This window comes from Acipenser ruthenus, chromosome 22 (assembly GCF_902713425.1).
Source record: "Acipenser ruthenus chromosome 22, fAciRut3.2 maternal haplotype, whole genome shotgun sequence".
Classification (NCBI taxonomy): Eukaryota; Metazoa; Chordata; class Actinopteri; order Acipenseriformes; family Acipenseridae; genus Acipenser; species Acipenser ruthenus.
This window is the reverse complement of record NC_081210.1, coordinates 915,928-942,566: the sequence shown is the minus strand read 5'-3', so window position 1 is coordinate 942,566 and position 26,639 is coordinate 915,928. Positions and strand designations below refer to the sequence as shown.

Sequence of the window (26,639 nt, the reverse complement as noted above, 5' to 3'; positions counted from 1 at the left end):
GCATAATGCTATCGAGCAGCCAGCATTTGCTAAAATAAAATAAATAAGCACAGTACATGTATTGATGATTGGAAGGACCAGATGTTCAATGAACCCTTAACTCTTTGTTTATTTAGTCTGGTTACTCCATGTTGCTCTGTAAATAGATACAATACCTTTTGTTTTTGACTTAGTCTTGAGAGCAGACAATCCCTAAATATACACTTGAACAAACGCGTTCCGTTGACAAACATACATGCACATGTGTGTGTGCATGATAACCCCACGTGACACACGCAAACAAACAACAAAACATTCCCACATCTGCACCGCTCTTCCTCCTCCTACTCTTCCTGTGCAGTTCAACAGCGCAGTTGCTGCAGCTTTGGAGCACATGATGCACACAGTGTCAGTAGACATGCTCACAATGCAAGGTGAGCTCATCGCAGTTTAATTATATAAAGCCCAGGCCAGGCCAGTAACAGTAACCAGACGCAATCCAGCAGGCTGCAATGATCTCTGGGGTTCTATAATTAGGTCCTACTTCAGCAGGGCTGTCCACAGTGATACAGAACAGCCCTCTCTGTCTCTCCTCTCCCTCTCTGTCTGTCTGTCTCTCCTCTCCCTCTCTCTCTGTCTCCCTTTATGTTGTGCGTCGTTGTAAACCAGGAAGGCGGCTAGCAAACCGTGGGGCTGATTTCCACAGCTTTTGCTTCAATGAAAAGGTTCGCTCCACTTTCTTTTGAAGTGAATAAAATAAAAATAACACATTTCAGAATGTGAAAATGAAGACTGTGTAGGAGCCCTTAAATTAACATTCTGAATGATTTATGTCAGGTTATGAAACAAACAGTTTTGTTCTTTTATTTGTGGAGAAAACAACTAGATGGACAGCAAAAAAAATGAAATCATAAAACACAAATATGCAGCAGTATATATTTTTTTTATTTTTATTGTTTTTTTACAAATATTTTACAAAATCAATACAGGAGAGGGGGGCTTCCCAGAATAAATAGGGAAAAATGATTTAACATCGAAAATATTTGGAATATTTTCAATTCCTCGTTTCAGTTCAAGTCTTATATATACTAAAATACAAAAACAAAAAAATGATTATTATTTTTTATAGCGGAGAGAAATGTGGTAGAAAATATGATCGCTCCGGCGGGTTAGTTTTTGGAAAATTCATGGAACGTGAGTCTTAAGGAGAAGTGCTCAGATAGTCAGTGTTCTTTCTCATAGAGGCAAATCCAACATTGCCCACACTGCCGGCAACAGTGAAACGGCCATCTCACCGCTCCTTTAAATGTGCCCGTCTCAATGTCTCTAAAGATATTTACACTGCGAGCCCGATTGGGCTGCTTGTTTCAGTCGAGGTGTCCGTCCACCCCCCCCCCCCCCCCCACCCCGGTGCAGGGTCCAGTCGGGTTCCTGCGGTCAGGACCTCCCGCTGTGGGGTTCTTAACGGTTCGGTTGAGGCTTGTTCAATGGAATGCTACTTAGTGGCTCAGCACACCGGCGCGCTGTGCAGAATTCAGTGGCTGTAGAAACGTCTAGGTTTCAGCCTCTAGCGGGGTCATGTGATGTGAAATAAAACCAGCCTTGTCTCTCTGTCCTTGATCCTGTCAAATACAAATCTCCGTGCTTTCAGATGACATTCTTGAGAAGCTGCCTCCTCTTAGTCCACTGTATTTGCAATCCGGTTCATTCATTTTACAAGACCCATGCATGACAACAAATATGTATCAGAAATCCAAAGCTCTGCATACATCTTATACGCAGTTTTAAAAAAATATAGATATTTTCAGTCATTAAAAAAAATCCTCACAGATTATTGCACATCACTTTTTTTTCCCCCCCAAGCGTTCAGCAACTCCAGAAGCCAGCATCTGGAAACCCTCCAATCCCTCTCTAATGGAAGGAGGGGAGGGGCAAGCCTTCTTCTCAGTCTCTCTAAGGAGGCTTTCTCTAAGAGGGTCTCAGAAGTAAGAGTTTTTCATGTTGGCCGGCACGTTGTTATTGCCGGGGCAGTGCCTGTGCATTAGCGGCACCTCGCACTCCAGCCCGTTTTGGGATTGCACTATCTCCGGTCCCTTTGGGGGTAGAGTCCCGTTCTCCAAACACGACTTGACCCCCTCGAGTTCCAAGGGGCAAGGGTCAGCCCCCAAGTCTGGGTGACCTTTAGCACGTCTCCTGCGGAGGTAGTAGACTCCCACGGCCGCCACCACCATCACCAGCAGCACGGCAGCCACTGATGGCACCACCATGGTGGTCAGATGCCTGTCATAGGACTGGGTGATGGGGGAATGGTGCTCCTGGCTGGAGGTCTGGGCCTCGACGCAGCAGCTATCCTGTTGCTCTGGCTCCCCCATAGGGCTGGCGCAGATGTAGTAGGTGGAGTTGGGCCGGAGCCCGCGCACTGTGTACTCTGGGTAGGACGCCGGCAGGTTTAGGTGCATCGGCCGTTTGTCTGGACCCGAGAGGTTCCTGTAGCTGAGGCGAATCCCTTTCAGGTGCTGTCTGGCTTGGATGTAGCGGTGGAGGTCGACCGCTATTGACGTGCTTGTGACCTGCCTGGCGTTGATGGCGGACTCCATCGCTACAGTTGGCGTGGATATCGCCTCGGGAGTCCCCTCAGCGTTTTCGCAGTAGGGTCCCCAGAACCCTTTGGAGCAGGCGCACTCCAGCTCCCCCAGGTTATCCAGCTGGCAGGTTCCCCCATTCAGGCAGATGTTGGATGGGCAGATGTGCATCACCTTGGGGCTGGTTTTGCTGTTGGGCGCTGGAGAGACTGGAGCTGGGGTGCTTTCTTCCTTGGCTGGGGGTGGTTGAGTGGAGGGCTGGCTAGGTGCTAGGGTTAGGGAGATATCAGTGGTCGACCCCGGCTTAGAGGTGCTCGTGCTGACCCTGGTAGTTATTACAGTGGTTGTGGTAGGACATCCAAAATCTTGGTGCTCCAGCCTTTCAAGGACCTTGCCAGCGTTGAGAGGGGGGAAGTGACATCTGGTTTCTTCGGTCCTCAGCAGCTGCACTTGGCTATTGCGCACCCATGGGGGAAACCAGGCCAGCGGGCAGATGCAGTTGAAGGGGTTCTCTGCCGCAGTGAGTGTCTGCAGCCTGGGAAAGAGCTTCAGGAAGCCTTCGGGCAAGCCCTGCAAGTTCAGGTTGCTCACGTCCAGCTCCTGGAGGTTGGCCAGGTTGTTGAAGTCTTCATTTCTCAGCTGGGCTACCTGGGAGTTGCCCGCCAGGCTGAGCTTGGTCAGCCCCCTCAAAGCTTTGAGGGCGATGGGGAAATCGGTCAGCTGGTTGTCCGAGAGGTCCAGCTCATGGAGATTCCCAAGGTTTTCAAACACCTCCCCATCCAAGGAGCTGAGCCCCAGGCCAGCCAGCTTTAGGGTCTCCAGGTTGGCTGTGTGGAGGTCCCGTGCGCTCAGCGAGGGGATCTGGTTGAAGCTGATGTCCAGGAGGAGAAGCTTGGGAGCATGGAGGGCTGGCAGCACATGGAGGCTGTTCTTCTGGAGCTTGAGTTCCAGGAGGTGGTCCAGGTCGTCGAAGGCAGCGGGGTGGATGGTGGAGATGCGGTTTCCGTGCAGGTACAGGCGCTCAAGCCAGTGAAGCCCCGAGAAGCTCTCGTTGGTGATCTTCTCGATGTGGTTGGATGACAGGTCCAGGTTGCGGAGAGACTCCAGCGGGCGGAAGACCTGGCTGGGGAGGTGGGAGATGGCGTTTTGGGAGAGATCCAGGAGCTCAAGCTTGCTCAGCCCGGCGAAGTCCTCAGTACTCAGGGAGGTGATCTTGTTCTCAAAGAGGTACAGGCTCACTGTGTCGTCCGGAACCCCTTGGGGAACCAGTGCGGCTTTCCGGTAGATGCAGAAGATTTTTCTGGGAGTGTTGCACATGCAGTCTTTGGGGCAGCCCTGTGCGAGGACCCCAGCGAGGAAGGGGAGGAGCAGGAGGAGGAGCTTCATGATGTCGCTGCAGCCTGCAAAATGACACAGAAAAACTGGTTTAGCACTCTTATAGATTAGTTACACTGTAGCTATGCATCAGAACTAAAAGTTTTTACCTGCAAGATGCAATATGTTATACACTCGACAATTCACAATTAACAGGAGGATGTTTGCACAGTTCTCTAACATATGTTGTTAATTCAGGCAAGAATAAATCTGTGTGTGCATGCTTGTGTACATGTATCTTCAAACCCTGACCCTTGACCTGCTAGTTGCAAGCTGTCAGCTGTGCCTCCCCGTTGCTGGGTCAGAGGAATACAGGACTGGTTTCTTTCTTTAAGAATATAAGAAAAGTTTGGGAACGAGAATGTTCGGCCCATCGAGGCTCCACTCCTGTTAACAGGACAGAATGTGATAGTTTTTTTTTGTTTGTTTGTTTTAAAAGATCCCAGTGTTTTACTACAGTATTTCACCTCGTAGGCTATTCCGTGCATTTATAAAACAAAAACTAAAAATGCTTCTACACCTTCTGCTCTCAACTTCATTTTCACTCGGCTTTCTTACCTGCCCTCTAGTTCTACTCTTGATGTATTTGAATGTTTCTACAGGTGTTTCAAAGTACTCACACCGCCTGTAACTCGAACTGATGGCATTTGTTAAAACCCTCCATTGTGTTCTTCAGTTATAATGTCAGGCTGAGGCATGGGGTCTGGCTGAGCAGCCTGCCGTTAGCCCTCATATTGAAGCTGTTGACTGAGTCAGAGCTGGGGGGCTCTAGAGCCGGCCCACAGCAGTTCCCTGCAAATTGAAGCCACATTTACTGCAGTGCTTCCAGGCAGGCTCGCTGTGCTGTGGCACACAGGCTTCTTTGATTCGCCTGACTGACAAAAGCAGGGGTGGGGGGGGGGGTTAATTTAATAGCGGCAGTTTGTCTAACAAATCCATTTCCTCCCCTGTCTGGAGAGGATATAAACAAGCAAGCAAATAAATAAATAAATAAATAAATAAACAAACACAATGCTGTGACAAATCTCTACAAACACATCTGCGATTGCTCTGAGCGTGTGCTGGGTTTCGTTTCAGGAGATTTGATCTGTCATTTTTTAGATTCTGTATGCAAAAGTTAACATTAATTGCAGACGGCAACCGTTTTGTTTAGTTTTTTTTTTTTTTGTGCATTAAAAAAAATGTACGGGGCGCTGCAGCTACAAACTTTAAAGAGGAACGAAGGCTACTGTACTGCATCTCCTGCTTTTGCAAAAAATGCAAAATGCGCTGCCCCTTTTTCAGGACTTCCACAAGGAGACCAGAGTTTTGTTCAGGCCTAGGTGGATTACAGTGCTCAGCGCAGAGCCTGTCAGTGCGAGCCTGTGTGTGCAGACCTTTGTGTCTGAGGAACACAGAAGCTCTTTGGGGAATAAAGGATGGGGGGGGCATGGGAATGCGTCTCTCGAGCAGCCTTTTAGAGCTGAAAAGGAGGTACAATAAACCAATAAAGGCTGTGTGCTTATTTTATAAGAGCCTTCCGCACTAAACCTGAACAAGCCTCGTTACTGCCTCCTTCAAAAACAGACCTCGGGTAAAAGTCTCTGGGAAAGGCTGTGTCACAGTTGAGGTGCCCGTTTGAATGTGCTCCATAGAAATGTAGTCCCAGGATGAGGCACAGAGCCTTGAATGTAGCAGACCAGAGGACGGCTTTGTTAGTTTGCGCAGAGCGGTGCAGGCAGGGCCGGGCTTGGCGCAGTGTGTTTTTTAGAAACGTTTATCTGCTTCTACAGTAAGGAGTTGAATTCAGGAATTGTTGGCTTTCAGCGAGGCTGTTTGCTGAATGGCTCGTCCCTGTGCTTTCTCTGTTTCTGGGCTGATTAGGGAGAGGAAGACGGGACCTTGTGTTCAAGTTCACGGCCAGGCTGGAGTCAGCCGTGAAGGAAGAAAGCGTTTCCTTTCCAAAAACATTTCCACTGAACCATCTGTCCTGTTCTCTGTCTATGTCTCTCACACTCTCTTTTCATTTTCAGCCTCCCTTCTTTCTTTTCCTTTGTCTATATTTTCTTATTGTTTACCCTAGTTCTCGTTTTTTTTAATTCCGTACGGTCGGAAAGCCACCGGGGGGGTGGGGTGGGGGGGTGACTTTAGAAATGAGATCGATGGCAGACTCACTGAAATATTTACTGAAACTGTCTTTTGAGAGAGAGATGAAAAAGAATAAAGAAATAAAACCAGTCATATGTTTCTATCAGCAAGGGATAGACCGTCTTGATTTTTTTTTTTTCTTTTGAGTTCACCCTCTTCTCTCTGATTGGGGTCCCTACACTGAGGGGCCCTCCCCCCAGCCCCCAGGTCTCTATCGGTCCTGACTGAGCTCTCATGCCAGCCCTGTGCAGAGAGAGAGTGGAAGAGAACAAGCACAGCTGAGGGATTTGATTTGATTTCATTTCATTTCATTTGTGGGTCTCGAGGCGAGAAGTCCTCAAGTCAGCTAATCCCCTTGCAGACGGAATTTTTGGTTGTGTTTTGAGATGATTTAGGTATTGTATATGTTCAGTTTTTATTGACTCGGTCGCGTCTGCCAGGAAATTCCACTGAACACTCGCTCCGTCTGTGTGCGGGTCTTTTTATTCCAATTTGCACTCAAATCATTGGAAAAAAAAAAAAAGATGCTGCCAAGATTGAAGTCACGTGGGGTTCCAAATATGGGTGTGGAATAATTTTTGGAGAAACCGCATAATGCGTCTTTATTTTTGTAGGCATGACGTTTGCGTTGTTAACACTTCATACTCCTGTGGAACTCCCCTTTAAGGTGTTCTCAAGAATCGTTCCGGGGCTGCAAGTCAGAGTTCAAAGGTTAACGTGGCCTACCAAAAGAAATTCCGAAAAAACGTTGGAGACACGACAAGTTATCTCCTCGACGCTCCCCGCTACTGTTGACTCTCAAACACTTCTGACTTTTAGTTCAAATGTCCTTGAATGGTAGAGAATTCAAGGGCTACAAAACTCTGAACACCATTCCACCTCTTATCTTAGCCACTTCTCATTATGCACTTTGTCTTCCTTCTCCAATTTTCACCACCTTGAGCCCCGGTCTTGCCCTTGCCTGATATCGGCATTCTAAGCTTGTCTTGCAGTATTCGCTGTTTGTCTGAAGCTGGCTCTGTTCATGCTACAGAAACACTCAAATATTATACTGTGCTGTGTGTGCCAGTGCTACACTACCAAAAATATCGGATCTTGTTTTGCACTGATCTAGAGGGTGTGCGTGCGTGTGTGTCTGAGGGTACAGGAACTGCCGTGCATGAAGGAGGTTGAAAGAAAGGCTGTGCTGTCTCTCTGTCAGTCTGTCTGGGTGCAGATCAGGTTGCACGACTGTTTGGCTTGGGAAGTGTCTTTGTGATCTGTATTGTTCTGAGGAACGAGCAGACCCTGACACTGCCTGTCCCTGGAGAGCTAGCCTCCCTCGCACACCACTCCACGCTGCCAAGGAGCCAGGGCAAGCCAACCGGGCCTTTAAAGGAAACGAAGCAGAGCTTGTGATGTATGAGTCTTACCCTGCTGTCTGGTTTTGAAAAGTGAAGGCGAGAGGGGGGGTGGTGGTGTGGGTGGAGAGGAAACCGAGCCAGTGTACACAAGACCAGTGGAGTGATAGCCTAAAAAAACCAGACAGAGAGAGAAATGTTTTGCCATATTTCATACGACTTGTTAAAGCTACTGTTAAAAGCGGAGACAGACCAAGATATTGCTGCAATGACCACAAATTAACCAGAAATCTTAGCTACCTGGTTAGGGAAAAGAGACAAGACTATTATGAAGACACTGCCAGCTTACACCATTAAAAAGAGAGGGCTTTTGGTCAGGGGTCTAAGTGTTGACCATGATTTCTTAAGTTGAAAAGAAGAAAGAAAAAAAGACTCTCAAAACAGACAGTTTCTTTGCTTTCATCAGCTGGTTAGAGTTGAAGCAATCTGTGACTCGGCAGAGCAAACGTCAGTGAGCCATACCTTCAAACAGAGAGCCTAGAGGCAGGAAGAGGGGGAGAGGTGGAGGTCAGGTACTGAAGAGAGGAATGCGCTGCTGGGGAAACTTGGGGTAAAAATAACAAACCTTCAAGGCAGGTGGGGTGGATTCACCGAGAAGCATTAGTAGCTTGTCTTCTTCAAGATCGGAGAAGCTTTCAGTGTATACTCAGTAAATGTTAATGTAATGATATTTGAATCTCAGAAACTTTCTGTGATGACTTCTACCTGTACTTGGTTTCTGTCTCTCCTTCCTAAATGCAAGACAGAATCTGTAAGTCAATGCACATTGATAATAGTGCTGCTTCTCAGTACCTCCCACACCAGTCTGTCTCAGACCCCCTCACCCGGCCACTCACCCCGGGCAGGGCTTCTAGACCCCTCCCTCTCCCCTTGCAAGTGAGATGTAACAGGACTCCAAATTTCTCAACCCATCTGTCATCACCTCCGCACCCACAGCTGGCTCTCGTTACCCACAATGCACCCGGACTATCCATCACCATGGCAGCACGGGCCCATAAACCAGCTCTACCTGACATGCCTCTTGACTTCGGTAGATGGCTGTGTGGGGGAGTGTGCGCACGTACAGACAGACAGGACTGCAGGTGAGGTGAGGTGAGGTGAGGGGCGGGGCGGGGCTCGGTGCCACGACAGAACAGGTGTGGTGCTGTACTGCTGCAGACATCCAGGACTGAACGGAGCTGAATCCTCGCTACTTTGCCCAGCTATGCTGGTGGCACGCTTTGCATCTTTAAAGAATGCTGCTGACTTCTTCATCCCGGGGAACGCATTGCCCTTCAGAAATGTAAAGAATCCTCCAGCCGCATTGTTATAACAGAGATTATAAAATGCCAGCAGCCTATATTTAGCCAGCTATCTAAAAAATGTCTAACTGTCCTGATTTATCCTTTTATCAAGGAAAACAAATACACAGGAACTATGCACAATGGCTAGAGGGAGATTGTTCTTTCTCGTGTTTAAATCTTGTGTATATGTATATTTATGGGGTAAGTGGAAGGACCATATATATAGTCTAACTTTGCTCCTCTTTGAGGAGATTTAGTTACAGGGTCCTCACTAGACTGCGTCAGGAAGCTGTCCCTGTCGGTAGCTACAGTAGGGAAGCTTTGGGTTGGTTCTGCCCCCTCTTCTCTGCACCCTGCCCTGCTAACTGCAGAGAGGCACAGTCTGTTTATAATTGCTGGCTTGCGCTCGCTACCTGGCACAAGGCAGGGACCCCTGAGCCCCTTCGGCAAGCATCAGATTGCATCCAGATAGCAGCCTTGCACAGAAAAGGAAAGCTATTGTGCGACGTGTGATTCTCTCTTTCGTTTGATTTAACCCTTATGCACCATTCTAGCGAGCTTTCACTTGAAAAGACCAGAAAAAGAATCTGGCTGTTCATTCCCCATTGGTAGGATTAGCAGTGCACACAGTGCTGTCAGTGGCCATGTGCTATAGCTAAAACTGGCTTCTTTGAATTGGGTTTGAACTCAGCAGACAGAACCATCAGAGGCAAATGGATACCAGCAGTACTTTGAGAGCGCAGTGATATTTTAAAATAGCATGGGATCTAAAAGGATATTGCAAGTGACAGCTTGATAAGTTTGCACTTCCTTGGTGGTTGAGTTTTTGATCAGAGAACTGTTTCACTAGGACCGAGGATGCTTGACTAGCTGTCTCGACGCCCTGGTAGCCGTGCTGTCTGTGGGGACTCGTTATGTTGGTGTCGCAAGCCTGCTGTTTCCTCATTCTTGGAGATTGCTCATCGTGCTCTCGAGCACGTCTCGTACCGAACCGGTTTTTCATGCTTTTAGAACCGTTTCTGACTTTTCAAGTCAAACAACCCCACCTCCTTCCACAGCACACACAGGCCCAGCGCCAGTATAAAATTAACCCTTTCCTACTTTTTACTATCAGTCGCTCTTGTATTAACTACCAGTGAAGGTTTCCAGATCTACAAAACACGTGTGAGTTTACAGCTTGGAGAATACAGTAGCCAGTTCTGCCAGCAGAAAAGAAAAGGTGCGTTGAAGTTGCATCATCAAACCAGAGGCCAATGTGACATTCAGGTTGGCCCCTTTTTCTATTGGCGCACGCAGTGCCATCAGGGGGCCCTGTGATGTAACTGGCTTCTTTTGAATTGGATTTGAACCGAGGTGGGTTCAAGTGGATTTCACTGTTCAATCAGTGCTGCCCTTTTCACAGACAGGCTGCGGGACTCCTCACAAGTTAAGAAAGGCACTGCCAATTCTGGCTGTTATGTTTTTTTTTTTGGCTTCAAACTCTGACGGAAATGCAACATCAGTGCACTCATTTTGGTAAAGCCTAGAGCTAATGCAATCAGGCACAGGGACTGAGACCTAAGAAAAGATCAAAGACAAAAACTGCCTCCCGCTCCATCCTCCCCCCTGGCACCCGAAGAGCTGGTGGACGCGGTTCGGACGCACTGGAGCCTGAGAGGGGACCCCCTCGTTCCTGTCAAAGCTGAGCTTGTTTCTGCTCAGTCCCCGTCCCCTCCCTCTAAGACCTGTCCCCCTGACCGCCTTGCCCCCATTACCAGGAGATTTAGCTTAAATCACCGGCCCGAAAAAACATCTGAAAGGTCTTGATGCAGAGTGGTCTAAAGCAAGCAACCCAGGCGCAACTGAGGAGATTAAACTTCATGGCAGCTAATAAAAGCAAGAGGCGGGAGGGTGGGATTGGGCGGCATTGTTCTGTTTGTCCACAGAGCCTCTTCTGAAATGAATGGCACTCTGTTGAAGCAGAGACAACCTGTCTCTCCTGGACTGCACGTGCATGCCGGCAGCACATTCTCCAGGGACAGTAACAACCCAGTGTGTGAGCTTAGTTATGTACAGAGCTCTGTGCTCCTTTATTGCCTTAAGCCTTAATCCCCCCACTGGGGACTTCATCTTCAGAAGAGCATGGGTCGAGTTTCCTGAACTCGCTTGAGCAGTGTGTTGGGGGCTGGGGCTTGCATTAGTTACATTTATCAGACACACACACACACACACACACACACACACACACACACACACACACACTGAAATATTTAGGAGTTGCGGGTTGCTACTTTTCAAGAGGTCTCACGTTTTTTTGGGCTTTATATTTAAAAAAAGAATAACTTCATTACTTCATCAAAAATGAATAATCTAATCACAAAAGTATTTAATTGAACAAATGATCCCTGTCCACAACTTTTGCAGCGTACCCACTGCAGTGCGCACAAACGATGTAAGACAGTTTTTCCCAATAAAATAACACATTGTGCACGACCATGCGAGTGGACTTAGGAGTGAGAGACGAGGAGATTGACGATAAAAGTTCAAAATGTTTTGATTTTTTTTAGGTTTATGTGTTCTATTAGAATTTTAATACTTACAATTAACTATTCACTTTTTTGTGTTTATTTTTTTTTAAAAAGGCAGGCCGTTGGGTCTGTTTTTTGCAGTTTGTTAAGGTGCATTTAATTGATGCTGACGTTTAATTGATTTAATTGACGTTGATCATTGAATTAGATTGGTGGTATAACTTTAAAAGACTGAACTGTTTTCTTTGCACTATTGTTTGGGAAACAGTAGCAGCATTAGTGCTTCAGTAAAGGAATCACGCTGCAATCCGGTTGCTGGTATGAATGTTGATTGTGCCTTCAGAGTTTCAGTGCAGATTTTTTTTTATAATGACGTGTGGATAAGCGATGCTGGGGCTTGTCGTTTTTATCAAATCTATACGAGATATCTTTTCTTAGAAAAACTTTTCATTGATTTTTTATGCATAGGCCTACCAACATGATTGAATGTCTCTGGGCTGTATATTTCTACTTTTACAACCTTTTAGCAAAAAGGCTTGCTCCACGAAAAACAGACGGCGTTGTGTACTGACTGATCAGCAGGTGTGTTTGTAACTGAGATCCCTGCAGTGATTCAGCAGGTATGTTTGTAACTGAGATCCCTGCAGTGATTCAGTGTAGCTAAAGCGAGTCATGCAAGCAAGGCCGGTTGTAGGTGTGACAGGTCGGTGAGTTCCACAGGAGTGACGGTCTGCTGATCCCAGTTGTCGGCAGCGCAGGAGACTTCACAGCAACATTTTCACCTTTCCTTACTTGACGTGACTTGGGGTATTTTTCCTAAATCAGGGCAACTTCATATAAAGACCACATGTCACTGAAGACCACATTCGGTTCCCTTGTTCCACTGTCTTCACTTGTTTCCATCCCAGCTGTCTGCAGTGGAGGAATTCAACGCCCCGGCTTTAAATAAAAAGCGGGCCTCCCCACAATAAAAAAAAAAGAAAAAGCTGCCTAATTTCATCTGCTTCCTCTTCAAACAGCTGTGGTGCCCCTCTCTCTGTTTATAGCCCTGGCGCTCACGTGCGGGCTCACATACTCTCAGCCACAGGAGCCCTTTCATCCCTGTGCTTGGGAAACTCAACTTGTTCTGTAGCATCGCTTCAGCAGCTGGCAGCCTCTGAAAGGGCAGCAGTGAGTCCGAGAGTCAAGACCGGGACTCCTGGCATACTGACAGACCGACAGACAGAGGAAAAACACTCCTCACCATTAGAATAGCTACATGTATAGGTTTGCTGGTTCAACTGCTTTTGAAGTCTGAAACAGGGCACACAAACAGCTTCCTGCGGCTTTTGGACTGCGTTACAGAATCTGGAACTCCAGAACGGCAATTATCTAACCCTTTGAGTAAATATTTATTAAGGCCGAGTGAAGAGCGGCTAGCAGTCATTGACTAGAGGGGGGTGGGTCATGACGCAGGCCCCCAGAAAGCCGCCTGTGAAATATTGTTTTTTAATTTTATTAAAAGAACCCTAGACAATTAATAAAACTCTTGCTGTTTGTGTTTGATCCTTCTGCAACTTTGTAGTGGTTTTGAGTCATCTGTTAACAAGATGTCAAAATTAAAAATAACAAGATCCAAAAAAATCCTGGGGGGGGGGGGAACAAAACAAGAAAGCAAGCCCTCTGACATGAATGAGAAAGAGAAAGGGAGAGACGCTGGTTTGAAAGGGAAATCAAAGGGCAGAGCTGTTACAACTATTCCCCAGTTCACATGCAGATAGTCTCAGAGACTGGGTTAAACAGCCTGTCTGTCACCACTCCAGATCGGAGTTCAAGTCTGGGTTAAACCACTAGGCTACACTGCCTTTAGGATTCAATTGCAGGGTTTTAGAAAACTAAACTGTAGTTACAATAGGGATAACCTTTAGGGAACTCGTACAGAGCTTCCTGGGGTTAACAATCCTGTGTCCTCTCAGTCTCCACTGGGAGACTGGGAGCTGACAGCCGCACGAGCCACCCACACATACAGGCAGCAACGCTGTAGTGATTCGTCGTTGGGTTTTAACAGTGCCTGGACTCACAGCAGAGGTTACTGAGAGTCTTGCTGTGTTCCACACAGGGATGCCCAGGGTTCTGGAGATCTGTGTATGTGTGTTGGATTACAGCCCTCTCGACCCCAGTGCTGTGTTTTTATGGAGAGTAGACCCAGACCCAGTACCCCCACATCCTCAAGGTCCTGATCACAAGGCACAATTTCCCTAATTATAATTTAAGATTAAAAGGCTGTTTTTACCGCATTCTGAAATGTAGCTATTTGTGGTCAGGTTCAAGGACAGAGTAAGCTTTCCAAAAACAATAGAGAAATGGAATGTGACTTTTATTTTCCTTTTCTTATTTTCAAGACATTAACCACAATAGTTACATCTGCAGTGGATTATTATTATTATTATTATAATAATAATTCGAAGAAAAAGTTGAGGGTTTTGGTTCTGTAGTCGGAAGTCGAGGGAATTGTATACGTTTCTTGGGTAATGTTTTTGTATAAGCTGGCACCTTCTCTTATCTTGGCAAGGTCGATATGTAATCTAAAAGAATACTATCTCTAGTCGGGAGTGCGATGGCAGGACACTTCATTCACTCCAAAGGTTTACTGCAAACAGCTACTTTAGAATGCCTGCAGCTCTTATAAAATATATCAAAGAGTGACAGAAATGATTCCAAGGGCTTGATGTGGCACGCTGTGCTGAACCCCTGGGAGGTCCTGCGTTGCACACAGTGACTGCAGTCCCCTGTGACTAGGTAGAGTGCACTGCGCGCCCTGTCTTGTAGATTCGGGGTCCCCTGCTCTCTCCTGATTTCTCACGTTAAGACTCCAGGTGTCCACCTCCTGGCAATGGCCAGCATGATGTCTGACCCCATAATCCCCTCTGACAGGTCATGAATGAATGCACAGCTGCCAGCTACCTTCTCCCTTTTTCAAGACTTTCAGTAAGCTGGTGTGCTTCTTAACAATATTCTAGTTGTATCTGGTTTTGTAAAAAAAAAAAGGTTTTGGTTGGTTTGTTTTTCACCGGAGTATCTTACAGGTTTTGATCAAGTGGAGAAACATTTCTGCTAGTGCCTGCATCAGTGCATTGAGCAGAATCACAGTAAATCAGTCTGCTGTAAATGCTACGTGACTTGCGGTTCACGGTTTAGACATCAGTCACACTGATCACAGTGCTTGACAAACAGGTTACCGTCAGGTTCAAGAGCTGAGGCACGTGTCCCGACTTGTTCCAAACTGAACCCGCATCGCAGTTTTGAAGTCACTATACCGGCTTCCTGTTCAATCCACAATTGATTTTAAAGATGTGAAACGTTATCTGTTATCACGTACAGTAACCCGTAACACGACGTGTATCGCAATCCACTTACTGGGCTTGGTGGACCTGGTGAATGTATTGAAGACAGAAGGGTCCCTATTCCCTGCCGCAGTTTAACCACGTGTGCCAGCGCTGTTATTCCAGGGGGTAGCATTGGAAGAGTACTGCAGTTTTGTTACTAATAAGTAACATGGATGGACTTTGTAGTGAATCTTGGGAGTTCATTTTCAGCTGTGTTTTGTTTTATAAAGATTAGCTAACTAAGGTCTAATGGCTCGGAGAAATTTCAGCCTCCCTAATTATCACCCTCTGTGGTAAATGTCATGATTAGTAATGGGTGTGACTCGGACAGCTCAGCTCTGTTTGTGTTTGAGTTTGTGACAGGGCTGGATTAGGAAGGCATTCTCTCTGCTTCATTGACTGCAAGACACAGCCAAACACCCAGCTCCACTAACACAAACACCGCCTCACCTCTTCACACAGGACAGGCTTACTAGGAACAGTAGAGACTGAGGAAACAGGCTGGCTTCTTGTAAGGGTAATCACATATAATCACAAAACAAATGAATCCCTAGAACTGACCCTAATCTCGTTTATTTCAACACTCAGCATTAACCCAACGTTTTTTTGTATGCAGACTTTGTTTCCACAAGCAAATATTCCCTTCGATTTATGTAAATCTAGTTTTGAACGCTAATTTCCGAACCGCTAAGCCTCTTTTCTCTCACACAGTCATATGGTTCATACCCCTTTCTCAGTCCTCAGCATTGTTCTGCAGTGGAAGTGTACGCCTCATTCAAAGGCTCTCTGTGCTAATGCTGTCTTGGGTATGAAGCATTCCAGCCTGATGCTAAAGCTGTCTCTGCTCTAGCGCGGGTGTTACACAGTTGAGGCTCTCTGCTTTATAACAGTCTCTAACAGTCCTCCTCCCCGCACCAATGCAGCCTCTGCCAGCAGAACACTCAAACTGGAACGACATGGCCCTGATCATCATTATACTGAGCGGACAGTCACATGTGAATGATACTGTATATATACTATATATAGTACAGAGTATTCAGAACCAGCAAAGCGCTGTCTATCCAAGGAGAATCAGGAGCCAGCCAGACACTCCTCAATCATTACAAATACTTTATGAAGTCATTGATAAACTGATAACTCACTGATTTAATAATGTTTGTGTAGCAGAAAGGTAAGCGTAAAACCTGACCACATCCACATTCATCACATGCTTTACATGCACTAGCGATTGACACTGCGTGCCAGTGCTGTGTTCATGTAGTGTCTGAGAGGCAGCGCCCAGCGGAAGGGTTAAAAGACCACGCATAGCCTGTGAGCAGGGCAACGATCAGCCAGCCCTGCTCACTGTGGTAGAAAGTAGTTAACTCAATTAGTCCCACCTGCTTGAGCAGCACTGCTCTCCTGCTGCAGAGCAAGCAAACAGGCAGCACTGCACCCGGGCCATCATTACCGCTTCCAAACTGGAGAGATTCTTAATGCATTTGTGTTGTTACGGGGGATACAGCTTTCCTCTGCGGGTTTATTGAAGTTCCTAATTTACTGAGCTGATCAGCGAGTGAGCTTTTGATTGCTGTTTAGCCGAGAGGCATTGCGTCAAAGGTGTGGAGGTTAACAAAGGACTGGATTAGCTCCCTCATTCAAGTGCACCAGGCAAAGCGCAAACGACATGAATTCACCTGTTGGGTCTGTGAGCCACACTGTCACACTGAGGGACGGGTCTATTCTGAAGCACTGAAAAGAACTTGCATGGGACATGAAGTTCTGTGACAGTTCAAACACCAAAACACTGGGTAATCCTGACTGTAGTTTCAGCACCCCCGCCCCTCGCCCCACACACACACTTCAGCTTACCAATTTCTTTTCACTACTTGACTCGTTTCAGGAATTATTAGCTGTCTGACTTAGGCCTTTTGGACCCCCCTATTTAGTTTCCATGGTGGCGTGACCCAAGCACTTATTACCTGACCTCTGGGCTTAGCCCAGGGATGTTCAGAGGGAGAGGGGAGGGGTGCAGTTAGAACTCAAGAGTTAATCTTCTGGCTGTTTGCTCATTTCCACCGTTCACAGAAAATCAGGCCGGCACTTCAGCTTTTTAATTAAATTGCTGCGGTAGCCGAAATGGAATGTTTGCTTTTTTTTTCTGTGTTCTTCCTCCTGCCCTGCTCTCTCGCGCTCTCGCTCGCTGTCTCTCTCCAGATCTGACTTTTCTAAATGTCACTATCCTGCAGTCAGGTTGGGGTTTGGCTGCCAGACGACAGAAACGTCTTGTTTTCTTTTGCAGCTGAACAAGGAATCAATGCAATGTACTACTCTCCTTAAATAACGGCTCCCTCACACATTGAAATGAACCATGCCTGCCTTGCTCTTGCATTGTGGTAGCATGATTTCTATGCACTGTATGACCCTAAAGACGTGAACTTTCTTATGTTCTTATGTTCTTGGGGATCAGAGCTGGAGACTGGCAGCCAGCAGGTATTCACCCCTGACCCTTAATCAGCGCTAAATGGCTGATCCATTCCCTTCCACCTAGTCCCTAGCCTGTCCTGATGTTGGACCAGTCACCCCAAAGCTGCAGAGGGGAGCAGTTTGCACTAAGGGGCTGGATGCAGGCTAGACAGGAACATTTTTACACCTCTGAGCCGCAATGAAATTCCTGTCCAGACTTTAGCAATGTCCAGGCGTCCTACCCAGGCTGCCAAACAGCAAGGCACAGAATTCCTGCTCGGCTCTCTCTGTGCTTCCAGCTATATTATAAAACAAGCTGCTCAGACATTTCCTTCACAGGTATGTTTAAAAACTGCTCTTCAAGGATATTAAATCTTTTTGGACTATAAAGGGAAAAAAAACGAATTTGGAAGGAAATCATGAAGTGAAAAAAAACACATGAGTTGGTTTTTGTTTTGTAGTAAAAGAGAAGAGTTTTGTGCTCTTCGTGTCTCTGGTTTGGTGTTGTTACCATGGCATGGTAAGTGGTTTTACGTGTGTTAGGTGTGTTCTAAAAGACTGGCCTTTCAATTCATTTTTTTTTTTTTTTTGGAATGTAAATTAAATTATTCCACCCCTCCCTACCACACTAAACACTTAGTGTAAGTGCTTCTCCTGACAGCTGAACTCACACCTTTTGTTTTAATTACTTTCATTATAATAATAGGGTGCTTTATTTAGCTTTTGCATGCCAGAGAGATGTATTCCTACTCTAGAGAGAGAGATTAGCAGTACTGTGCAGCAGATAGAGGACTGAACTCCTGAACAAAAGAATGCTGCACGGATTATCGGATAAATGCACAGAAACCCCATAGTTTATTCAAGAAATACTTTTCTGTGATGCAAATGTAAGCTTGACTTGACAAGTTATATTTATAAAAAATAAAAAAAAAAATCACTTTTTTTTTAGTTTGTTATGGAAAGCTCAAATGTATGTATTTAAATAAATAAACAAAGCATTTTGGAGAAATGACGCCCAGCATTAATCCTGCTTGAGGGTAGACACCCGGCCAGGTCCCATTTATCATCAGACGAATATCAGCCACTATCTGGGTAACAGCCGGGTGATACAAACAAACAGCAGGATACACTCATCCAGGCAAATACATTAGCTCAAATCTGCACCTAAAACATCGGAGGGGTGCGCTGTGACAGATTCTGTGTCAGTTTTCTTTGGTTGAGCGACCACACAGCTACTGCACCAACACAACACGTGTGTTTGTATTCTAGTTATGATTGAAATTAACGACCTTACTGTAATTGACTCAATTATGAAACAGACTACAGCTAAATAATAAAATCGCCTTTTGTCCCGTGTGAGTCAGTCAGAAAAAATGCCTTTAAAAAAAAAAAAAAAAAGTGAATTCGCAGTTGGGCGCCTCTCCCTCTCTCCCACAAGTTGGCAGTTCGTACTGTCCCGTGCGTTTGTACGCGTCACGGACACTCCAGGGTACCCGAAGTTCGTTATTAAAGTGTATTATTTCGCGTGGAAATAAATACAGGCAGTACAGCCGCATGGATGCCTGCGGTGAGAGTGGCACATCGACTTTTCATTTTTTATTTTGCCCAAGATTATTTTTTAGTTCGGAAATTGCCAGCTATTTATATTTTGGTTGCAGATGCAGGGAAAAAAAAAGTATACTTAAACACAGACGTTTTTTATAAAACAATTCTGATATGAAACGTATAGCTTCGATATGATACTATAAACTATATATATATATATGGAAATTAAGAATCCAATATATACATACGATACAGTGTATCCCAGTACAAGTAAATATCATTATTTTATGGTTCTTAACTACATTAGTTTATTAGTATTACTGTTATTATTAATAATAATGTTTATTAGTATTATTATTAACATGAATACGGTATCTAAAGCAAAGTAAAATGCTGTATAGTAAGTTTCTGTGTTTGGAGAATTCCACTTTCATTAACTACTGTATTTCACCAAATGCTGTCGTGAATATGCTTAGTTCAGTTGGGTGTAATTTAAGAGTGCTGGAGCAGAACTCTGCTAGTTAATTCTACCAGAACTCGAGTGATCGGTGTGTCCTGTGTCGCGGTCGCTTGAGATCACAGCATCGTGTTGTTAACTTGTATGTATAGATGCACAGATGCCACAGGACTTTATCATCGCCTCAGTATTAAAACTGCCGCTCGCTTTAAAAAAAAGAACGTTTTTTGTAGTTTTTGGATTGCAAAACTTGTGTTACAGTCACCAGAACAAACACGCACACGCACACGCACACGCACACGTGAGTACAGCAATACAAATGCAACAGTACCTCACACATAATAATAATACTATTTAATACTGTAGCGCTATATATATATATATATATATATATATATATATATATATATATATATATATATATATATATATATATATATATATATTCTTCATTCATTCAGCAGGGTACAGTAAGCACCTGAGGAGACGACACTTACCGGTACAGGCAGCTGATAACGGGGATGCCCGGAGCTTGTGCTGCCGATGTTTCCACTCTTTTTGTTTTTATAATCGTCTTTTAAAACTTTTTTTGTTTTGTTTTTTAGAGAGAAAAAAGGGCTGTTTTCAAATCCCTGCTTAGTTCATGATTAACGTTCAGAGACCTGCACGTCTCTTTCCCAGTCGGGGCTGATTCTCGTTTGCAGACGGCTTTCCCCCGTTTTTGGATTGTTATGCAAAGCGTAACGTAGTAGTAGTCGGACGGCTCCCCGGCTGCGGTGTAATAACTTGGGACGGGACCTGAGAACACTGTTCTAGTGAGTCGGGTGAGTGGACAACTTTAAGATTGGAAGAGAGGGGCGGCAGCACTGGGCGTGGATAGAAGGGCTCCAAATTCCGTCTGTGTGTTCTGATTGGATGAGACGTTTCTGTACCTTCTAAAAGAGGCGGGGCCGAGCGAGAGAAACGCTTGGAAGTGTAGTTTAACCCTTTGCTGTTTGTGTCGCAAAACTTTTCCCGCGAAATCCAGTTGTATTTAAGATGATAATTTAAATGAACCTTAAAATAGACAAATATATGAAACTTAATTATGATATATTTAAGATGCATCATAATCATTAACTATAGTAAATATTTATGCTGTAAATATACAGACTGCACACTGCAGTAACCCAGTGCATAAACCTGTGAGGATTTGCACAGATACTGCAAAATCTACTAAATGAGAATGCGTGTCCTTCCCACAGTGGGTGGGAGAGGGTAAGTGAGTGTTGTTGCACAATTCAGAGCAGCCTGTTGTTTCCCAATAGATCTGCAGAATATAGCTGTGGTTGTCAGGTTTGAAAGGACAGTGGGGAAGCAGCGTTTTGCTGACAGTAGATCTCACTTGGTAAAAGAGCAACAGATTTACAGTACTTCTGCTGGCCATAAACTCCTGTGAACTTTCCTTTCAGCAATGCACTGTGTGTTATAATAGGATTTGAAAAAGCCTGAGAACAGCTGATTCATGGCAGGAGCTCCGTTAAATAAATACAAAAATAATAATAATAAAACAGAAAAAGCAGCACGTTGGTTTGTAAGCAGAGTCCCTGCACGTACACACAGACACACACTCACTCACGCACACGCACAGTGACACACTGAAGTTCAAGACCTTCAGTAAACTCGTTCTGTGTGTCAGTGTCCTGATTCGAGCATCTGGGTAAAACGAGAAGCTCACACCCTTGGTCCTGCCTGCTAGATTCTTACTATCTCTGCAACAGCTTCCTTCCACACGTCTGTAGAGCTTTCCTTCTTCTGTCGCCAGACCCTCCTACTAGTTCTGCTGACCTGTCGTAATCTTTTCATTGGCACGCACTTCTATAAATAGTTTTTAATAGAATAATGTTTTGCAGAACCTTGTTTGATTTGATCCGCTTCATTTGAAGGTTTACAAAGTTCTAACAGTCTCAGGACCAGTTCCACGCTGTATCCTCGACTGCATCCTTCCAGCTGCCCTGGAGCCGTCAGGACATTCCAGGTTATCCCGACCCATTCAGCACTGCCAGACTGGGATGTCAGCCTGCTAGATATTCAGGAGTGCCCTCTTATCTGCTCAGGGTACAGTAATGCAGCAGCATGGATAACGACCAGAACTGGAAACGCTCAATCATGATCATAAAAACCAAGAACAAAAAAAATTAGTCAAGATAAATTTTGGCCTATTGTTCGATGCCTTCGCCTGCCATGTTTCTGTGAAGCAGTTCACAGAGAGACAGTGCGAGGTAGTGTGGATAGATAGTTATACTGTAGCGTCAGAGACTCCTGAGATTCCTGAGTGGCATATCGCTGTCAGTTTTGCAAAGCTATATGTTGTGTGGCTTTGCATCACACGCAGGGGAATGTGCCTTGGGATTTCGTCAACTTTCTTGAATAAGTGATCTAGTCCTGACCTTCCCAGCGAGCGGAAATAGCTCTTACTCCTAATAGTGACTGACTGTGACTCGGTATGTAAACATGCATCGCGTCCCAGTTACTGTACACTACAGATCAGCAGATTTACTTTCCTGACTCGATCGGTTTGTGCAATAACAAAGTTCCCAGAAGAAACCACTCTTAGATTTTTTTTCCATGTTTTTGGAGCTGTGCCCCCCCGGGGGGTGCAATAGCAGACAGATGAATCAGTCCCAGAGTACCGTGCACACAGACAGCACTCTGTTCTCCCAGGCCTTGTTAAAGCTCATAAGGTAACAGGGATCTGCTGCTGTACCGCTGCACTGCTGCTGTGCGCCCTGTCCTCTCAGCTTGTTTGCACACAGACTGGCTTATCAGAACACTCAAGGTTGGGCTGACTCTTTCTCTCTCTCTCTCTCTCTCCCTCCCTCCCTCCATCCCTCTCCCTGTCTCTCTCTCTCTCTCTCCCTCTCTCTCGCTCTCTCTCCCTCTCCCTCCCTCCCTCTCTCTGTCCCTCTCCCTGTCTCTCTCTCTCCCTCTCTCGCTCTCCCTCCCCCTCTCTCTTGCTCTCTCTCTCCCTCTCCATCCCTCCCTCCGTCCCTCTCCCTGTCTCTCTCTCTCGCGCTCTCTCCCTCTCCCTCCATCCCTCTCCCTCCCTCCGTCCATCCCTCTCCCTCTCTCTCGCTCTCTCTCTCCCTCTCCCTCCCTCCCTCTCCCTGTCTCTCTCCCTCTCCCTCCCTCCCTCCCTCTCCCTGTCTCTCTCCCTCCCTCTCTCCCTCTCTCTCGCTCTCTCTCCCTCCCACACGGTATTTTTGCAGTTTTTTCCATGCTGTTTCCATGGTTACACTGTGCAATTACCATAGTTTACCCTGGTTTGCCATTTTTATTAGCAAGATTTACCATACCTCATTATTCTTTACAGCAATGGAGAATGCTGCCCCCTGGTGTGAGGCAAGGAAAAAAAAGTATAATCACTGTTTTGCTACCTGCGCAAACGGGGCTGATACAGTGTTTAAAACGCTTGCTAGGGGTCAGGCGTGAGTCAGGCGGTTCAGGCCTGGCTCCCGCCAGCAACATTACCATAGTTACCCTTAACAGCTGCTTGTGCTGGAATGAGTTTGAATAGGCCCAAGCTACAGAAATACTGAGGTTTATACTGCAATCACTTTGATTTTTAGGCTTGTGATTTTTTTTTTAAAATATATTTGCGAGTAATAATTTCTGGACTTCAGCATTTCTCTGTTTTTTTTTTTTTATTTAATAATGTTTATAGATAGTTCTTCGGGAACAAATTGGTCCTTGTGCCAAAAAAAAAAAAAAAAAGTTAGTCAGAAATCCATCAGCGATGTTTGCTTTATCATTTTCGAGTTGGATAACCGCATTCCTTCCACTGCTGAGGGTTTATCTTGGATGTCTGTCTGGCGAATCTTGTGTGAAGGCTTTAATTAGAATTGTATCAGCTGGGCTTAGCGCTCAGAGAGAGAGAGAAAGCTCCATGCTGCCTACTGGCCTTCCAAGGGCTAGGACAGAGCCTGCATTGTCAAACCCATGTGCTGCGCTGGGTGACCTTGGCTGCAGGTCAGCAGGTAGTACTCTCTATCATAACTTGACAAGTAAAGGACGGCTTGGTCGGTCAGCACTGTCCCGTTAATACAACACACAGCATTGTATTTTATTCTTACAATGTGCTCAGTATTGAATGTTTGCCCTTGATTGTGGTTGCTAACTGCTAACTGCTCTTGGATTTCTAGACAGCATGGTCGATCGAGAAACGTCAGAAGTCTGTCATTTTTCAGTTTTCCCATGCTTTTCCCACTATGCATTTGCCATAGCTTACTACGGTTTGTATTTGTAATATGCTTTATCACTCTGTGGGCTTTACAGCATTTAGCTGTGCTTTCACTCAGCTCTTTTACAGTTTCCTATGCTTTTAATACAGTAAACCTGTATAAGGGTAAGATTCTGCCTCGCTATGCAGATATATAGTGAGTATATACACTGTTCTGTTCTGTGAGACCCTGCCTCGCTATGCAGATATATAGCGAGTATATACACTGTTCTGTTCTGTGAGACCCTGCCTCGCTATGCAGATATATAGCGAGTATATTCACTGTTCTGTGCTGCTGTCTGTGGGGGGGGGTGCTGTCTCTTTGGGGAGCTGTATATCAGATAGCAAGGAGATCCAGCTGGTGGAAGTTGAGTTCCTTGGGGTTGCAGTGCCTCGCTGCTCTGAGCCGTGTGCGTGAGGGGAGGGGAGGGGAGGGGAGAAGTTTGGTGGGAATTCTGTAGCCCCCCCACCCCCGGGACACCCTGGGAAAGCTCTCTGGTTCGTGTAACAGAGTTTAAATGCACTTAAGGTTTTAATAGACCCACACAATCAGCGCAGCCTCCCAGACCACCTGCCTGAGTTTCCAGCTTGTTAGCACTCAACCCGGCTGCACGCTGCATTGCTACTCACGTTATTACCTTGTGAACCAGAGCCAGCGCCTCACACATCTCCTCATTATCTCTCACGTTCAGTGCTGGGAAGCTGCTTCTCTAACAGCAGGTATGACGCTGTGGAGTAGGACTGTGGGGGTGTAGCTGTTTAAGTTGCAGACAGAGCGTGCAGGAAACAAAAAGCACAACAGCGAAATATATTCATAATGCACTCGTTACTTTGCGAAGCCTGTTTTTGTCTATCTGGTTTAAGGCATCTACATTACTGAGCTGTTTCTGACTAAACCTAAAACAACATTTAAAAAACACAAGTTATACAAGCTGGACCTCCTTTAATTATTCCGTAGCCCCCGTCATCATCTGGAATCTTTTCTAACGATATTCTGAAATAATAATGATAATACTAATAGTAGTAATGTTTTGCCTTCATGTCAGACAGGGTCCCCCCTGTGTGTGTTTGTTTATGTAGCTGGTTGGTTGGGGGGAGTTTGGGTGCTAACTGGGCTTGAGAGAGAGAGAGTTTTCCCAGCATGGGGCCTACAGAGCCTAGGCCTGGAGTATTTCCCACAGCCCAGTCCCAGGCACAGACAGCCTGTGGGAAACAGTGAGGACTGGGGTCTACAGAGTTCTGGCCCCGGGTTAAGAGGTTTGAAGGGGGTGTGGATCTGTATGGGAAATACATTGACGAGTGTGAGTCGAGATCGAGGGAGGTGTTGAGGAACGGAGAGGGGCTTGAGCAGGGTGGGATCCACCCAGGGTTGAGAGGAATTGACACTCTCATGGTAACCAAAAAAAATACTGTGTGTGAAGGAACTCTTGAAGAAATCAGTGTTAACTTACTGTACAGTAAATGTACACTTCACATAATGAAGTGTTTTTACAATGTTCACTCTTTTTTGTTTATATATTATATATAAGGTGACCATATGGCTCCATGTTCACTGGGACAGTTTGGGACAGTTCAGGCTTTTCAACTCACACCCCAGTGCATTCTGGTAAGCGTAGTCCTGCGTCTCTTAAAAGAATGGTACCTGAGACAGGTAAAACATACCAGAATGCATTGGGTTGTGAGTTGATGGGGGCAGGTGAGGAGAGACTGGTTCTGGAGATGAGAACCGCACAGCATGTCCCTGCGTCCGAGTCACAGTGTGGAAAGTGTGCAGAGAGCCTGGAGCAGGGGGCCAGTGAGATTGTTCCTCCAGAGCCCCAGGCTCAGTCTGGGAATGCAGGGGCCGGTGCAGAGAGAGCAGAGGAGCAGCTCCCCAGGGAGGAATAAAGCCTGGAGCCCCCCCTCTGCTCCCAGAACTGAGTGAGGATTGGAGGGAGCGCCTTCTGTCTGTCTGTCTTTCTAACTTAATTGCTTTGTCTGTCTTTCTATCTCCTTTCTTTTTCTTTCTCTTTCTGTTTCTTGTTCTCTCTTTCTTTCTTTCTTTCTTTCTTTCTTTCTTTCTTTCTTTCTTTCTTTCTTTCTACCATGGTAAAAAGCATAATAGATTATTGTCACGCATAGTGAAAGCATTGTAATATAAGGTTAGCAAATCTACTTGATCACAGATGGCAAATTATAGGAAAAGTATGAGAAACTTTGCATGAATTAATTAAAAAAAAAAAAACAACAAACAAAAACTGAACCTAAGCGTTTTGTTACAAGCCATACATGGAGCAAATCTCCGATCTGAGTTCAGCGTGAGCGTGACGAATCACTCTTGCGTTACACTAAACACCACTGGACACAACAAGAGGGACTGAACTTCACTGGAGATGTGAACTTAACCCACGACTGCTCTCTTTATGGGAGAGTTGCAACACAGCTCCCTTCATTACTGTTAGGAAGTGTCGATGTTATTCTAAACGCTTACCCAGGGTATCCCGCCTAGTAGACTGCATCGTCTCCCCAGCGGAGCGTGCCTTTGGCCTGGATCACAAACACAGGGATCACCTGTTGACTCCCAGTCCTCCCTTCAAACCACGGGACAAGGCCAGTCTGGGCAGTACCCTGTACTGCTAAAAATGAAATGCAATTTGTTTTTGTTTTAATTTAGGGTGTGCTTATTCTTCAGTATTTCAGCAGGTTGTGTTAGCATTGTATGTTTGCAGAACTGCCTGGGTACTGTTTAGTACAGAACCAGTTACCGGACTGGTTTAATTCTAGGAAGCAGCAGAAATTCCAAGCAGTCAAGCTCAGTTTCAGTGGGCTTGTCAGAGTCTGTGTAACGTTAATGTGTGTTTTTATCAACCTATCTGGAGCAAAGGGATCCCGTCGTCCTTCAGTTAATCTCAGACAGGATGCCTTCCACCCACTGCTCGTTTACATCAGAGAAGAATCTGCCTGGTATTTATTAGAGCTTAATGCAAAGCTCTCGTATCTGTGGGAGTGATTTATAAGCACAGAATACAAGCGTTCAGAGGATTGAGTGCTCTAGCCTTCCCTCCCTCTCTGCTTTGTCAGTCATCAATCTTTCCCCCTGTGTCAGCGCCCTGTAGGGGGTAGAGATAACAGAGGAATGCAGGGACAGTTCGGTCAGGCTCCGGGGGTGGGGGTGAGGGGCTGAGGATCACGCAAGGTGGGCAGCTCTGTCTTATAGAAGCTGGTGGAGCCAGCGGAGTTGAAAGGTCACAAGATCACGCGATTTCTCTGGAACCAGGACACAGTCAGCCTGCAAGCGAGACGGCAGGCACTATCGGTGCATGTGGACTGTATGACAG

At 45.8% G+C, this 26,639-nt stretch overlaps 2 protein-coding genes across 4 annotated transcripts in view; one reads left to right on the top strand and one right to left on the bottom strand.

The window, feature by feature from the left end:
• LOC117973768 (mitochondrial import inner membrane translocase subunit TIM16-like) overlaps positions 1–26,639 on the top strand; it is an 86,095-nt gene that overhangs the window by 33,833 nt on the left and 25,623 nt on the right. The window lies entirely within an intron of this gene.
• Positions 1,787–19,890, bottom strand: LOC117973699 (vasorin-like). Of its 2 annotated transcripts, XM_034926792.2 has the most exons (3): positions 19,562–19,890; positions 7,475–7,573; positions 1,787–3,961 (listed from the first exon to the last, which is right to left on the bottom strand). In XM_034926792.2, exon 3 carries the CDS (start codon positions 3,945–3,947, stop codon positions 1,959–1,961), a length of 1,989 nt encoding a protein of 662 aa, XP_034782683.1. In that variant the 5' UTR covers positions 3,948–3,961; positions 7,475–7,573; positions 19,562–19,890; the 3' UTR covers positions 1,787–1,958. The 2 variants fall into 2 exon arrangements, with proteins under 2 accessions (XP_034782683.1, XP_034782682.1); XM_034926791.2 differs by lacking the exon at positions 7,475–7,573.

Excerpts from the sequence above, each read along its gene's own strand:
- LOC117973699 (XM_034926792.2), bottom strand. The coding sequence starts at position 3,947 with ATGAAGCTCCTCCTCCTGCTCCTCCCCTTCCTCGCTGGGGTCCTCGCA.